This window comes from Amphiura filiformis, chromosome 6, assembly GCF_039555335.1.
Source record: "Amphiura filiformis chromosome 6, Afil_fr2py, whole genome shotgun sequence".
Lineage (NCBI taxonomy): Eukaryota > Metazoa > Echinodermata > Ophiuroidea > Amphilepidida > Amphiuridae > Amphiura > Amphiura filiformis.
In genome coordinates, this window is record NC_092633.1 from 71,663,379 (window position 1) to 71,680,431 (window position 17,053).

Sequence of the window (17,053 nt, forward strand, 5' to 3'; positions counted from 1 at the left end):
ATAAAAACATCTCTAGTGGGACCAGATTTCTATTAAACACATACCCCTAACGGGACTAGGGGAGTTTTGATGGGAGTTTTGGTGAAAGTCCTCCTTATACGACCAAGTGTACAAATATGACAATATTGGATCCAAAACATAATGAAAAAATTGGATGCTTTACGCCTCAATATTTATTGGTCTCGCTATGAGTTTTAAAATATTTGACTCTACTACATCTCGTCCAATATTTTAAAACTCATAGCTCGACCAATAAATATGGGCTCAATCGATCCAATTTTATATCATTATTGCGCCGGAAATGTCTTTTGAAAGTTAAAAAGTCACCTTTTGTTTTATTTTTTATCAAAAATTCCAAAAAATAAGATATGTGGGCAATGGGCATGGAATTAGAAAATTTGATACCCACTTGGAAACTAAAAGTGCTGTAGTTTGATCAGCTCGTAATAGGCGAGAAATGTTAGGCTTTTACCACTACGGCAAAAAGTAGACCCACGTTAAGAGTGATATTAGTTGATCTGTCTGGTCTATAGTTCATGTGTTAAAGAAAATAGACAAATATAGGACTTGAATTAATAATTTTGGATGCTTCTGGAGAGATGTCACAAGACAATTTTCAAACTAAAATATTTTGATATTAATACGCCATGTTTAAGGCCCGCCGATTATGAGCTGCACTCCTTTTTCTTCAGATCAGGCATGGGTGGGTACCTGACCAGTTTTCTTTGAAAGCCACATACTGTGTTACTTTCTAGCAACTAAGACAGAAAAAAGTTTACCGACCAAACTCCATTTTGTTCCAGCAAATTATTACAAACAATTCTTTTTAGACATATTAGCATCTAAGTACTTGCACAGAGGATGATTTAAGTACCGTACTACCAAACACCCCACTGGGTTAACTGTGGAGCATGACACCACTGATTTGCTATGCTGCATAGAAGTGCATGGTTAAATTTGAATTTGTACAGTTATATTTACATTAAAAAAAATAGTGATAACACTTTTGCAGTGCATGATGGGGCTTCCTTAAATCATCCTCTGGTACTTGCATGACATGTCACATCTTCATTAACACAATCAAATGAACTAAAACCAAAAGAAAGACCATGATACACCAATATTATAATCAGCTGCAGGTATGACTTGTTTAATACTATTTTAATATTTGCACACAATTTCAGTGGTAAGGAAGTATTTCAGAAAAGACACACACATAATAATTAATGGCAAAAAACCAAAACATGATGAAGTATTCACCTTGAAACTGCAGCGGCTGTTCAGATCTGTGGCTGTTTCATGGATTTCATTCATTGGACTTCCAAAACATAATTTTTCTATAAACTTTGTAGCATTCAGGTTCTCAATTTCAAATTAATCATTACTTTAACTTCGTCTGTTTTTTCATTATTTTCCCATTCTGATCAATTTTAGTCTGCATTCACAATTCTACTTTTCCTTGTTTTCCGCCAGGTCCCACTTTTAACTATTTCAGTACATTTCCTCCCAATCATGTTAAAGCCATAATGTGTGATTTGCTCCACAGCGACGCCCTCAATTTTTCTTGAATTTCTACTTTTTGCATGATTTTAATGCCCAGTGGTGTACTAAAATACCACATGAAAGACTAAGCTTGAATTACAGTAAAATTTAATTTTTATATTGAATCCGGAGATCTCCAATTTTATTTTGAGTTCACCGATCGAGTGATGGCTACACACATTGCGTGTGTGAACGTATCATTGACGTATAAAATGTATGTATATTGCTATCCGTCTTGCGTCTTGACGTATAAACTGTGTGTATATCGCTATTCGTATTACGTCTTGTTTGTACATCCCAGCTGCATGAAGCTCTGCCAATAATCATGATAATAATGTGATCGGCGAGCTAATACATACATTGTAGGTGTTGGAATGAAATAGGAAATTTACTCCTTTTATCTCATTTGTTTAGCTCAAAATTAAAAGGGGACAATGCAATCAGTAGCTAATAGCTATCAGTGAAAACTAACATTTAAATAGGAATCTATAATTCTTATTGTAAATCACACATTATGGCTTTAAGATCTTATTCATGAATTATTATCAATCATCCAGGTAGATAAAATAGTTGTACTAAATTATAATTCTATTCAACTGGACTTACTATTTATGATGGCTACGGTATCCCGTCATATCCATGATGCATCATCAGGCCGACTGATCTTGAATTGGCTCTGTATTCTTGACCTGTGACGTCACAATGGTAGATCCCTCGACGAATGGAAAATCCCTTAACGACTCCGGTGTGAAGCCACATCTACTATGGTGACGTCACAGGTCAAGAATACAGAGCCAATTCAAGATCAGTCGCCACAGTCGGCCTAATGATGCGTCATGGATATGACAGGATACCGTTGCCATCATAAATAGTAAGTCCAGTTGAATAGAATTATAGTTTAGTACAACTGGTTGAGATCTTCCTTTCTTCTCTGCAACTTCTTTGTTTGCTTGCACACATTCTGCATTTCATGAATTGTCCAATTTAAGCCGGATTGTCAACTTTGGTAAAACACATTTTTGTAAGAACTTATTTTGATGATGCACATGAACACAAGAATCAGATGTTAAATGTTCACTGATTATCTGGATCTTAGTAAAGAATGTGGTTCACCATCTTTGCATATTCTTCATCAGGTTGACCATGTCTCTGTGGCCCTTCCAGGTAGCTCTTTATATTTGGTAATGATCTCACTTTGTTAAGGAAATCCTGTAGTTGAGATAAAGAGAAATAGTAATATGTGAGAAGGGAGGGGCTTTGCTATAGGCTGAGTAAAAGAGAGGGGCTTTGATATAGGCTGGGTAGATGAGATGGACTTTGCTAATAGACTAGTAGCCAAGATGGGCTTTGCTAAAGACCGAGTAGAAGAGAGCGGATTTGCTATAGACTGAGTAGACAAAATGGAATTTGCTATAGACTGAGTAGAAGACAGGGGTTTTGCTATAGATTGAGTAGAAGAGAGGGGATTTGCTATAGACTGAGTAGAAGAGAGGGGCTTTGCTATAGACTGAGTAGAAGAGAGGGACTTTGCTACAGACTGAGTTGAAGAAATGGGCTTTGCTATTGAGTAGAAGAGAGGGGCGTTGCTAATAGATGCGATGGGCTTTGCTAAAGACTGAGTAGAAGAAAGGGGCTTTGCTATAGACTGAGTTGAAGAGAGGGGCTTTGCTAATAGACTAGTAGAAGAGATGGGTTTTGCGAAAGACTGAGTAGAAGAGAGGGGCTTTGCTATAGACTGAGTAGACGAGAGAGGCTTTGCTACAGATTGAGTAGAAGAGAGGGGCTTTGCTATAGACTGAGTAGAAGAGAGTGGCTTTCCTATAGACTGAGTTGAAGATAGGGGCTTTGCTTACAGACTAGTAGAAGAGATGGGTTTTTGAAAGACTGTGTAGAAGCAAGGTGCTTTGCTACAGACTGAGTAGAAGAAGGTCTCTGTGGCCCTTCCAGGTAGCTCTTTATATTTGGTAATGATCTCACTTTGTTAAGGAAATCCTGTAGTTGAGATAAAGAGAAATAGTAATATGTGAGAAGGGAGGGGCTTTGCTATAGGCTGAGTAAAAGAGAGGGGCTTTGATATAGGCTGGGTAGATGAGATGGACTTTGCTAATAGACTAGTAGCCAAGATGGGCTTTGCTAAAGACCAGTAGAAGAGAGCGGATTTGCTATAGACTGAGTAGACAAAATGGAATTTGCTATAGACTGAGTAGAAGAGAGGGGCGTTGCTATAGATTGAGTAGAAGAGAGGGATTTGCTATAGACTGAGTAGAAGAGAGGGGCTTTGCTATAGACTGAGTAGAAGAGAGGACTTTGCTACAGACTGAGTTGAAGAAATGGACTGTGCTATTGAGTAGGAGAGAGGGGCGTTGCTAATAGACGCGATGGGCTTTGCTAAAGACTGAGTAGAAGAAAGGGGCTTTGCTATAGACTGAGTTGAAGAGAGGGCTTTGCTAATAGACTAGTAGAAGAGATGGGTTTTATGAAAGACTGAGTAGAAGAGAGGGCTTTGCTATAGACTGAGTAGACGAGAGAGGCTTTGCTACAGATTGAGTAGAAGAGAGGGGCTTTGCTATAGACTGAGTAGAAGAGAGTGGCTTTCCTATAGACTGAGTTGAAGATAGGGGCTTTGCTTACAGACTAGTAGAAGAGATGGGTTTTGAAAGACTGTGTAGAAGCAAGGTGCTTTGCTACAGACTGAGTAGAAGAAAGGGGCTTTGTTATAGACTGAGTAGAGGAGAGGGACTTTGCTAATAGACTAGTAGAAGAGATGGGCTTTGCTAATAGACTAGTAGAAGAGAGGGGATTTGCTATAGACTGAGTAAAGAGAGGGGCTTTGCTATAGACTGAGTAGAAGAGAGGGGATTTGCTATAGACTGAGTAGAAGAGAGGGGTTTTGCTAAAGACTGAGTGCTAAGACTATAGACTGAGTAGAAGAGAGGGGCTTTGATATAGACTGAGTTGAAGAAATGGGCTTTGCTATACACTGAGCAGAAGAGAGGGACTTTGCTACAGACTGAGTAGAAGAGAGGAACTTTACTATAGATTGAGTTGAAGAGATGGGTTTTGCTATAAACTGAGTAGAAGAGAGGGGCTTTGATATAGACTGAGTTGAAGAAACGGACTTTGCTATATACTGAGTAGAAGAGAGGGACTAATCTACAGACTGAGTAGAAGAAAGGGACTTTGCTATAGACGGATTAGAAAAGAGGGGCTTTGCTAGACAGGAGTGGAAGAGAGGGGGCTTCACTGTACACTGAAGAGAGAGGATTTGCTGTATACTGCATAGAAGAGAGTGGCTTTGCTGTAGACTGAGCAGAAGAAAGTGCTTTGCTATAGATTGAGAAAATTGAATGGCTTTGTTTCTGGCAAAGTTACCCAACATTGGTATGTGGGTATGTGTAATTAGTTAAGATACAGCCTGAACACAACAATCACAAAGTGTACTGATTAAAACCCTGATATATTGATAAAATAGGATTTACTATAAAACTCTGCCTGAATTTACTTAACTCTCCAACACTGAGTGATTAATTATAGACCAATAAAGGCTGCTTTAGATACTGACTAATCACTCATCACTTTTACAGTATGTATGTAAATCATTTTACCTTGGCAGCAGGGAATTGTGTCACTAGGTCTTCATCAAACTCCCATACCCAAGTCAAGACATCCAGGAAGAGTAAATCTGCCATGGTAAGCTTATCTCCAACAAGATAACCATTGGAACCATTCTCCTTCAGAGCCTATGAAGAAAATAACATAAAATATCTTATTGCCCGTATCATTTTGTAGATTTAGAGCATATGCTACCATGCACTTTCTGTAATTAGTGGCTAAACAACCTGCTGTTGCCGACTCATTGACACCCATATTTGGCTATCCATACAACCATATGGAAGACATGACTTTAATCTTCCGCACAAGGACTGTGGATTACATATAGGATTACCTGAATGGTGACACCATTTGAAATCTACACCATTTGTGTAGGAGATTAAGGTCAAGTCTTCCATAGTTGGATGCATGGATTGTAACTTGAATAGCCTGTTGATAGGGGTTTGACAATGCATCATCTAAAGCTGCCCACAAAGAATAAGGACCTTGTAAAACTCTTCCAATTGATCAATATTAGGCACTATGCACTTGATTCTGAGTTTAATACCATTATATATTTTCAGAAAACAAACATGGTCACCTTTTCATTAGTCAATAATTTTATTATCATTTAAAATGTAGAATTAAACACTCTTCAGGCACAAGCTTTTGTATTACAGAATTGAAAGGCATTTTTCAGCAAGTGTAGTATTTGAAGCAAATTCAGATTACATTCTGAGTAAAAAAAAGTGCACTAATTTTTTTACTGCATAACTTTCAATATGGAAAACTCAGCATCAAGTGAAAAGGGTCTTTACTGTATTAATTATGTAACCCAATCAACCAACATGAGCACAATGTCCTAAAAAGTAAATTTTAAAAGTTTTGTATCATTATTAAAGGGCCACTTGAATTAAAATGCCTGTCCTAATTTGATATGTTTGTGAAGATTATCATTCATCCAGGTAGTAAACAATAATGATATTTGAACTATAATCTAGTCAACTGGACTTACTATTTTTGAGTGGGAAATTTTCACGTCCAATCCTGAACGCATCATCAGCCCAAGTCATCAGCTCATCAGGTCAGGTTGAACTCAAAGGTGGTGACCTGTGATACTACAACATCAGTTTCACAGGTCAATGAACTTTTACCGCCAGATGATCAGTAGGGCTGATGATGCGTTCAGGATTGGACTTGAAAATTTCCCACTCAAAAATAGTAAGTCCAGTTGACTATGTTATAAACTCCTAAACAAAAGTTTGGAAAGTTTTTTCAAGCATCTATATCTCCAATTATTTGTGACATATTCATATTGTGTTGCATATCAATGGATAGCTACAATACTCCCCTTTACAATGACGACCATTTGAAACAATAACATTTTTCACGGCTGAGTACACGCCTTGTGAATGTAGTGGGGGTCTCAAACAGAATTTGCCAAATTGACCATTATTCTGTGAACAACGCTAGCCACTAACCTCTATAGCGGGTGGAAAAACCACAGGCAGCCACAATAGTCACCTCATGCTGCTCACCGACCTGGTTACACGTTACTGTGCAGTAGCGTATTTAGCCCTTTTTGAACGGGCGCGCCCCCCGGTACCAAAAAAAAAAAAAAAAAAGGGAGAGAGAGAGGAAGGAGGGAGGGAGAGAGAAAGAGGAGAGATCGAACTAGGGGAACGGGACATTATTTTGCAGGCTTCAAAATAGAAGTCAATGGCCTTATGCGACTATAGATAGCCTTATACTAGCCTATATTTTGTGATAGGGGGCCTTACTTTCCGAGCACGCTGGCAATTTGAGAGCACACTTGTATGCATATGCCTATGGCATAAATTGTTTGGGCCAGGGGGCGGGCAAGTATAATATTTTGAGCATTTTTGAGCAGTTACTAGTTGTAACTAATGATACCGTTCAGGCGCTGGATTCAAGGGGCAATGGCGGGCCCAGCCCGCCCCTCCCAAAGAAGAGGAAAGGAGAAAAATTGCACGTATAAGTTGGGCCGTCTTCTCACAAAATTAGGCTTTTTCAAACTAAACTTTTTACACAATAATAGTGACAAAATGGTCCACCAAATGGCTTCAATTGGGTATTTTTTCCAAAAGTTTTTTCTCAAACTTTTTACCACGGATTTTTTTACATAATAGGGCTAATAGTGCAAAAATAGTCCAACGAATGGCTTTAATTAGGTCTTCATTTTGCAAAATTTTCTCACTTCTGAGGGGCACATTCCCTCAGACACCCCTACTGCATAACGTTATGGGTACATAATTTAAACCAACAATTCATACAATTTGTAAAAATCAAAACTTGTCCACAAATAAATGGCTTCAATTGGGCCGTCTTTTCGCAAATTTTAGGCTTTTTCAAACTAAAATTTTACACAATAATAGTGACAAAATGGTCCACCAAATGGCTTCAATTGGGCATTTATTTTCCAAAAGTTTCTTTCTCAAACTTTTTTACCCCGGAATTTTACATAATAGGCCTAATAGTGCAAAAATAGTCCACCGAATGGCTTCACTAGGTCTTCATTTTGCAAAAATTTCTCACTTCTGAGGGGGCACATCCCCCTCACACACCCCCTGCATGCGCAACTTCATGGGTACATAATTATAAAGCAATAATTCGTACAATAAAAGTCCAAACTTGTCCACAAATGACTTCAATTGGGCCGTCTTTTCGCAAATTTTAGGCTTTTGCAAACTCAAATTTTACACAATAATGACAAAATGGTCCACCAAATGGCTTCAATTAGGTCTTCATTTTGTAAAAGTTTCTCACTTCTCAGGGGGCACATCCCCTCAGACACCTCTGCCTCGCAAGCAAAGCTCTCGGGATGAGCAGGCTTCATGCCATATGATATTTTACAAAGATCTATTTTGCGCCCCCCGGTCTACGAATTCCTGGATACGCGCCTGCTGTGGGATGGCATTCCATTCTTCAAAAAGAATTCGTCGCAGGTCATTCAATGTGGTTGCATATGGGCTTGTCTGGCACGCACAGAACGATCAAGTTGGTCCCACAAGTGTTCAATCGGGTTAAGGTCTGTCCAACGGGTCTGGCCTAATGGCAGACCATTTTGTCTCTACTCCCATATTCTGTAGGTAGTCGTTGACTGCCGTGACTATGTGGGGCGAGCGGTGTCATCTTGGAGGATTGCATTAGGTCCCAGATTGTGAAGATATGGGATTGCAGCTTGCTGCACAGAATAATGGTCGATTTGGCAAATTCTTTTTGAGACCCCACTACATTCACAAGGCGTGTACTCAGCCGTGAAGAATGTTATTGTTTCAAATGGGGTGTCATTGTAAACGGGAGAATTGTAGCTATCCAATGATATTCAACACGATATGAATATGTCACACATAATTGGAATTACAGATGCTTGAAAAAACTTTCCAAACTTTTGTTGAGGAGTTTAGTTCAAATATCATTATTGTCCTAATTTAACCTTTAAAACATTTACCAGATCTGTACAGTCAATTGGGATTTCAAAGAGTTAAAAAAAATATGTCTTGCTACGGCCTTGTTGGGCAAACCTGGTCTACTAAAAAGGGGCAACAGCCTTTATCAATACCTATAATTATAATGCAGCATCTGTCAAAGGCATTAGCCCGCCCCAGGAGCAACCCCGCCTAACATGATGGCAGACGGATGGCTAGCTAAGACACTGATTGGAGGACAAATTTTGAGTAACATCATATGTTAGAAAGTAGATCTATGTTAATACCTGATGGCCCATTATTTGGTCACATTTAACACAATTTTGCAAATTTTTTACAAAATTAACAAAAATAATGAAATTTGGGTTCCAGTTAGGTGAAAATGAGGTCTTTTTACAAAATGTGAAAAGTATTGAGTTTTATACAAAAATGACCAATAAAGTGGGCCATTGTAATGTTATACCAGGGACCAGAAATGAGACCCACATTTGGGACATATCCCTGTATGCTCATTTGTACTGAATACCCCAGTGATACAAACCTTATCAAAGGCTGGGAGATAACGAGTCCTGCTTTTGTTTAATGATGCTGCTTTAACTGCTTCACGTTTTTCTGCTGGCTGAAACATAAGACCAGTGAAGCCACCAAGTGCTAACCAGTCTCGTGCCCCATCTGCTAACATGTTAATTCTGTAAGGAAGAAGAATAAGATGGTCTGTAATCTGAATACCAGACCACTTTTGTGATGATAATTATGATAAAACACACACACACACACCCCACCCCCCACACACACCTGTACTACCTGTATTATGATTTCTGATTTGTTTGTATTTTCTCACTACATTTCCTGCAAAATATGGAGCAGTATGTGGATATAAATGTGTATGGTCAATAATAGCTCAAGAAACCCTAAACAAAACAGTTTTATTTAATTTTATTACTTGCTATTTTCAGAACTTTATTTCAATGAAAACTCCATCCCAATTGGACTTGCGGTTCTGAACTTACGGTCACTTAAGTGTTACTCAGAACAATAAAATACAGCAAAAGTTAAATACTATTACCGGTATTGGCTATGTCTCAAAATCAATATTAGTGATAAACAACTCATTTAACTTAATCACATCACAGATTTAAAATGTACCTATCTGAATTTGAGTCATTTAATTCAAGTCAAGTCAAACTGCCCAAGTCCAAGTATTTGGATTCTTGAGTCAAGTGGAGTCACTGAAGTCTCAAGTCTAGTCATTGGAGTCTTGAGACTTGGCATATTTATTCAGTAACAATATATCTCACCTGACATTTTCCAATAGAGTTTTACCCATTAGATCATGTTTGTCAGCCAAGTATCGGACTGCTGCCATGGACTGGGAAATCTTTACTCCATCAATTTCTAGAAGTGGAAACTGTTCAAATATAAGCCTCCCATCTGCAGTAGAAAATTTAGAGCAATGTTTGTTAATTTCGGGACTATGAAAATGAAGGAAAAAACAAACTTATGTAAAACAAGTTAAAACTAGTTTTATATTTAGAGAATAAATGATAGGATTTTGTCTTTTGCCTATCCAATATCGTGTCATAATGGATGGGATGGTCAATATTTTGAGTAGTGGATGCAGCCGGTATCCACTACGATAAAAATATTGGCCAGCCTATCCATTATGACACGATATTGGATAGGCAAAAGACAAAATCCTATCTTTTATTCTCATTCTTATTCAGTTTTAATGTAATTTTTGCGAGAAAACTGCCTTTTTCAGAAAAAATAAAGTTACTTTTGTGAGGACATCCCGTTGTTTTAAATGAACGAAACCATCACAAATATCTAAGCCCGAATCGCGTTCTTGGTTCTCGACGTGTATTACGCTGAACGCATTATCGCTACGCGATCATTGAGGAGCAACAAGCGTGCGGCCGTTGCATGGCGGCGCGTGCCCTGACTAATATCACAATCAACTATTGTGAGATATTATACACCAGAAAACCAATCAAATTACGTGAATTCTTTACAAGACGCACCCATTGAATAAGAAGATGGGAATAATTGACATAGATGATAGAAATTACTGGTACATTGGGCATATACAATTCAAGTACTAGCACCTCCCCGGTTATAAGCCCACCCCCATTTTTGAAGTGAAATCTGCCATCTAGGGTGGGTGGGCTTATACCCGAGTGGTTACCGTACTTTCGAAATTAAGTTCTTGAAAACCTGAAAAATTCAGAATAAATAATAATGACGATTTAATATAGCGCCGGTATCCGCCTTTCGACGCTCAATGGCGCTTGACACAACAAGTTCAAAAGATCTGAGAAAAATATATCAACATGGTGACACAGTTCATAAGAAAAAGAGTCAAATACTAAAAGAGTCACTCTTTGAATGCCTCATTGTATAGATAGAATCCCCCAATATGTAATGATTTAGCTATATCAATTATTACAGATTACAACAGATATAGTAGTCACTCCAAGATGATAATTGTTGCAACTTATCAACCTTGATTTGTGCACAATAGATTTAGCTGATTTACGTTTACCGATCAATGGGTGAGACTGATTAGTGTGATCCAGAATCTGGATCACTAACTTGGATTAATACATTCAGATGACCAATCACAAGACAACAAAGGCTGATAATGTGATGTTTTCAAATCTAACTAGTACAATGTTAACAACTATCAGTGGAATTTGTGTTGCTTTGTGTTGGTGCAAAAGTAAAACTTAGATTGGAGTGATCACAAATAGATGTAGTCGAGGGTTGACAAACAGAAGGCCTTAACTCAAAAAGTGCCTTTTTGAGAAAAATGAGTAAAATAATATTTTTGCATTGAGATGTGACCAAGTATTATTGTGCTATAGATGCAATAGGAAGTTGAATTGAGTTTTAGGCTTATGATTTTAAGAATCTGTGGGTATTAAAGATTATTTTGGTACCAAAATCTCAACATGGCCAAAAGTGAGTTAAGGCCTGTTTGTCAACCCTCGTAGTGTGTGATTGACAGCTCAGAGTCACTGATAAATTTAACAGAATATGTGATTTTGGGGACAAAGTTCTTGGGCAAAGTGCCCCCTCAAAATGCAATGTTTAGTTACTCCAGGACATAATTATGGTCACTGAAATAAGAACCTTTCTAATAATGCCTAGATTTGTAGTGAATATTTATTATATCTTTATAATATTGAGTAAAGCTGAACACATTCGTCAGGAACATAGGCCTATGTTTTTAACTTCTCAAAATCAACTATGGCATAGTCTAGTCTTGGTATGTTGGCACCCACAGGTCATGTGGGGATTTTATATAGGCCTATTCACAGATATTTTGCAGATCTGTAATTTGTACAATCTTTGATAAACTTGTACTGCCTACCTTTGCGTATCTCTTCAACACGTTCCTTTGAATTCAGATGTTCCTCTTCCCACTACAAAAACAACCACAGTACAACTTGAACAATAAATTACAACACATATTTTCGACAAACACAAATGAGTGTATTATGTCAAATGGAGTATGATAGGTGCAGGGCGATCTATTCAAAAATTGTATTCATCTATTGCTATGGTATTTAATCCGATTATTACATCACTTGACAGCGTATTAAAGTTCCACCAAGTTGCCTACTAATTCAATATTATGCCGTACTGGTTGGTTTGTTGCATAAAGGCTATGTCTGATTTGTTTATGATAATTATTTATTTATTGTTAATATATATTAAAGGAGTATTTTGTGATCCTAGCATCCTCTTTTTATGAAGCAGTAAAGACAAAAATACAGAACAATTTGGAGTAATGAATTAAAGAGTTGACAGGAGTTATAGGAGTTAATGTTTTTTGCTGTTTCAGTGTGCATGTTCTCACCATTGATGGTTTGGTGAACTGTCATGTAACATGGATGTAAGCGTGATCCTAAAATATGCCTTTCACGGTGACCCAAACTATTTACAAGACCTCTTCTGCATTGAGGCTGGCCTTCCCTTTTAAAGGGAATTTTTATTATGATATTTTTCAGTAGATATCCACGAAAAAAGCTTATTCCCAAAATTTCAGTTGATTCCGATTTGGCGTTTGCGAGTTATGCATGATTATGTGTATTACACTGCTCCATAGACAATGTGTTGTAATTTCGTTCTGGTATACCAGAACGTAATTCAAATTTCAAGATATTTTTGCGAAATTAATTTATCTGCAAGAAATATTTGGTACATAAACATTATGTAGCCAGAGGTTTCCAGTGGTATAAAAATCTCAACTTTTTTTGAGAAATGTGGGGGATGAGGCTATGGATCACAAAATGCCCTTTTAATATCATTTGTATTATTTTAAATATTAGAAATATTGACTTATAGTTTGTTGTGATTATTATTATCACCAAGTCATTCGTAGGCCTATGTGTTATATATATTGTTATTAAAACTTCAGCAGTAGCCTAGTTTATATACCGTATTGGTCCGAGTGTAGTCCCATCCGTTTTTTATGTGAAAATTTTTCACAATTGGGGGGTGGGATTATACTCGAATTTCAAAAAAAAAAAAAATTTTATCGGTTTTGGAGTGTCCCTGGACCTAGACCTAGATGCTAAGATCATTCATGGTTGACCTAAAAATTGAATTTGAATGCATTTTGAAATCATTAATAGAGTATGACATGAATACAAATTATCAATTTTCATATTAAAAATACAAAACATCTTGAAATTTTTTTTTTTTTTTAGGTCAACCATGAATGATCCTAGCATCTAGGTCCAGGGACACTCCAAAACCGAAAAAACTTTAAAAAATTTAAAAAAAAGTTTTTTTTTTTTTACAATTTCTGAAATTTTTCGAAAAATGGGGGTGGGACTATACTCGAACGTGGGACTATACTCGGACGAATACGGTACTTGTGTTGCTTGCAATATTTTTTACCGATAAACATTTGCATAGGAGCCGCATTGTCAGAGGCTGAGACCATTTATAGTATTATGGTCTCAGGTATGATGAACAAAAGCCTTCCTGGCAGAACGACTTGTAGCATAGTAGTATAGCCTCTGGACTATATCAAAAGAAGTTTGACATTTTGTCAAGCAGGTTTGTAAGTGTGTCCCTAATCGAGGTTGCCATAGTATCAATGGCTATAGCTTTGTTTGCTTGTAACCAATGACAGTGCCACTATGATGTTAGCCTGAAACCCCACCTGAAACAGGTAGATGGAAACAGGTCGCCGCTAGAGGTGCTGCATCTCAGAGGCAGCCTAGAAAGTTTAAGAGACAAGATGTGTAGTGTCCCTATTTGATACCAGATTGTGGACCATTTTGCCGAATTCAACATTCGTCTGGCAAAAAGCTAGTAAGGGATGGCTGCAAAACCATGCTGCCATTCTATTGTTCTAATTCTGTTTGGGTTTGTAAGAGTGTCAACACCCTCGTCGCACTGGGCGACATAGGGGGCTGAGGAGTCTTGGGATCTGCTTGGAATGTGTCCCTGGAACAGTGGCGTAGATTTCTTTTTGACATGGAGGGATGGGGTTGGAAAAATTGACTTGAAGTATAGTGATTTGGGTTTTTTAGCCAAAATGACCAAATGTGAGGTAATAATAACTCTCAGAAGTAAGCCTACTTCACCTTTTTCATTTGGAGGGGGCAAGCAGGAGGGGCAAGGATTCAAATCAGAGGGAGCTCCTGCCCCCCTTCCCCCGCTAGTTACGCCACTGTTCTGAATGCATAGAAACTAAGCCAAATTCCCTGCCATCAGAGTATGACTGTCATTTCGCAAAATTGTCATAAACCAGCCATTTTTAAACTAGTGTCTGGAAGTTACTTTTACTTTCAATTAAACAATACCATACATGTATTCCCATTTTTCCATACCTCTATTCCAGCAGCTGCAAGCATCAATCTAATAGCTTCTGCTTTTCCACGACTATCAAAGTAGATTATGTTGGCCTTTGACATTTTGATTGGTCACAAAATATGTTATTGGTAAATGTTTCCTTAAATGACAAAAAAAAAGAAGGGAATTATTATCATACCTATATGCAGTGCATCAAGGGGAAAATTCAACATCAAAAGCCTGTGTAAATACATACAATACATTTAGCAAATATGTTACCTGCTCTGACAAAACCAGGAACAAATCACATTTTTGACATTTCATGATTTGAATAAAATTTTAAGCACTAGACAGTAAGCTTTAAACTGATACCAATATTATATAAATAAATTCAATACTTTTCAAGATATGGATAATTTTGTAAATGATATCTTGATATTTTTGCCAAATTGCATTTCTGAGTAATGGGCCAATTTAGTTTGCTGCCTTACACAGGATTGAATAGGGATTATCATAGTTCAACTGTTAATTATTGATTAAATAAACATCTTTTTAATAAGTTAGCCCCACAGTCAAATACCATGAAATTAAGAATTCAAAAATTTGATTTTTTTTTCATCAACTGAGCAACCAAAAAAAAATTGATTTTCATTATCTAAATCAATATATTATTGAAAAATAGCAAGTATACCAGTAGTGAATCCAGCACCTTTTGGCGACAGAATAAGTTTATGGTGTAAATGCGCGAGAAGCATGCAAAAATTTTTGCCATATTGAAGCTAAACTGATATGGTGCAAATAAACTTATGCGAAGTGCGCAAAAATTTACACTTTTGGGACTAAAATTGCTAAATATGAGGTTAATTTGGTCAGATACCCACATTCAGGCATCAACATGGGGGGAGGGAGTGATATGGTTCTAGTTCTTGTGCTAGTTGAATACTTCTCAACACCTTATTAGGGCCAAGCGAGAAGGACTCTGGAACCTAGAGACGATGTCAAAGTGCAGATATCAGAGCCTCATTCATTACAACATAACTCAAGAACCACATGACCTAAAAAAGTATACAGGGGAAAGAAGAATTACGCATTGCACACCAGCACAATTACACAGGAATTAACAAATCAATTTACAAAACATGACATGCATAGGCAGATATACCAGAGTAAAACCTCCAGACATACCTGCCTGTGTGGGGACTTGAACCCCAGACCAGGTTACACACAAGCGGCCAGGGGATGCAGGGGTAGTTCGCAAGGCAAACTTAAAAAACGGGCAAACAGACACATCATTTATTGGTATGACATTTTCGTTATTGGTGATACCCGTTGTGCAGAGCTACTACGGTATGGGTTCCCTGTACTAGATGCAGGGGTAACCTTGTCAATCAAATACTTGATCTATTGTGTCCAAAACTTAATCCAATAAGTGATCGATGTCCTTTCTCACGAAGTAAGGGGTAAGAGTAAAATTGTACAATTGTGTTTGGGAGTGGCCTTCTCTCCTTTCTCCTTTTACTTGCTATTTTCTTCCATTTCTTGCTTTGTGTGGCCTAGCGTAGGTATGCTAGGTGAATTCAAATTTGCCATCAAACTGCATCATTTTACATATCAAATTAAAGCCCTTGAGTAAAGAAAGCCAAAACTGAAAACATTTTTGTCATAGCACTTTCCGTAACAAAGTTACATCTTGTCAAAGATTGACTTTCATCAAAAAGATTCTGCTAGCAAAATTCCCCAAAACGGCATTTAGGGGTGTTTCTAGATCTTAGTCTCATGGCGATAGCAGCTTTTTTTAATGGAACTGCTATCAAAATCCTCTAAAATTCCATAATGCGATTTGATTATCACCATAAAAATCATATATTTGGGTCAAGTGAAGTATAGAAAACATATTTAATATGTAGGTTTCCTTCACTGACCTATTCTTGAAAAAAAAATTCAAATTTCTATGTAAATATGCATTGTATTTGGGCCCGGTCTCGTGAATTTCGCTGACTAGCAAATGTGTTAACTAAGGTTTGCCTGGGATACCTACCTAGCGGTTAAGGCGTTGGACTGTGAATCCAAGGGTCGAGGGTTTGAATCCCAGGTCCGCCTGAGTGCTTCGGAGGGCACTTTATGCTGTCGGTCCCGTATACATGCATATTTTCTCACATTAATGTAGTGTGCACGTTAAAGAACGTCACAGGCTATTTGTAAAGAGCAGGGGATCATCCCGGTACTGTTGACTGTACTTCAAAAATACACTCAATTCATCTATCCTAGTTTCCAGGATCGTGCATGTAAAAAAAAACTGTGCACGTTAAGCCCGTGTGTTGATACTCAAACTGTTGAGGTAAGCACGTATATGGAAGGAAGTAGCCCGAGGTACTCACACCTCCGTCACTACGATTTCCACCGGCCTTACTGTGAGGAAGGAGCAACGTAGGGCCATGATTCATTCATGAATGATGTGTCGGGCTAGGAACAGTTGTAGTAACTACAAATTTTGAACGTTTGAGGACTTGTTCTCAAGTTGTAGAAGGTGCCATAGGGTGTCTTCAGTGTTAATTATTTTCATTATAAATGTCGCAAAATATTAATATTGACAATAATTAACAACCTGTTTCACCTCTCCATATATTCATACATTGCTCACCTGTGTTTTCATATCATAT

General features: G+C 37.7%; 1 protein-coding gene across 1 annotated transcript; it reads right to left on the reverse strand.

The window, feature by feature from the left end:
* Window positions 1-2,470: 2,470 nt before the first annotated feature.
* Window positions 2,471-14,561, reverse strand: LOC140155974 (glutathione S-transferase A1-like). Its single transcript, XM_072179014.1, has 6 exons — window positions 14,432-14,561; window positions 11,956-12,007; window positions 9,881-10,013; window positions 9,124-9,271; window positions 5,148-5,282; window positions 2,471-2,751 (listed from the first exon to the last, which is right to left on the reverse strand). The coding sequence occupies exons 1-6, from the start codon at window positions 14,513-14,515 to the stop codon at window positions 2,635-2,637; spliced, it is 669 nt and encodes a 222-aa protein (XP_072035115.1). The 5' UTR covers window positions 14,516-14,561; the 3' UTR covers window positions 2,471-2,634.
* Window positions 14,562-17,053: the final 2,492 nt, after the last annotated feature.

Excerpts from the sequence above, each read along its gene's own strand:
- LOC140155974 (XM_072179014.1), bottom strand. The coding sequence starts at position 14,515 with ATGTCAAAGGCCAACATAATCTACTTTGATAGTCGTGGAAAAGCAGAA. Across the intron at positions 5,283-9,123 it reads ATCTCCCAGCCTTTGATAAG|GCTCTGAAGGAGAATGGTTC; the intron begins GTTTGTATCACT and ends TTTTCTTCATAG. Across the intron at positions 2,752-5,147 it reads CACAATTCCCTGCTGCCAAG|GATTTCCTTAACAAAGTGAG; the intron begins GTAAAATGATTT and ends TCTCAACTACAG.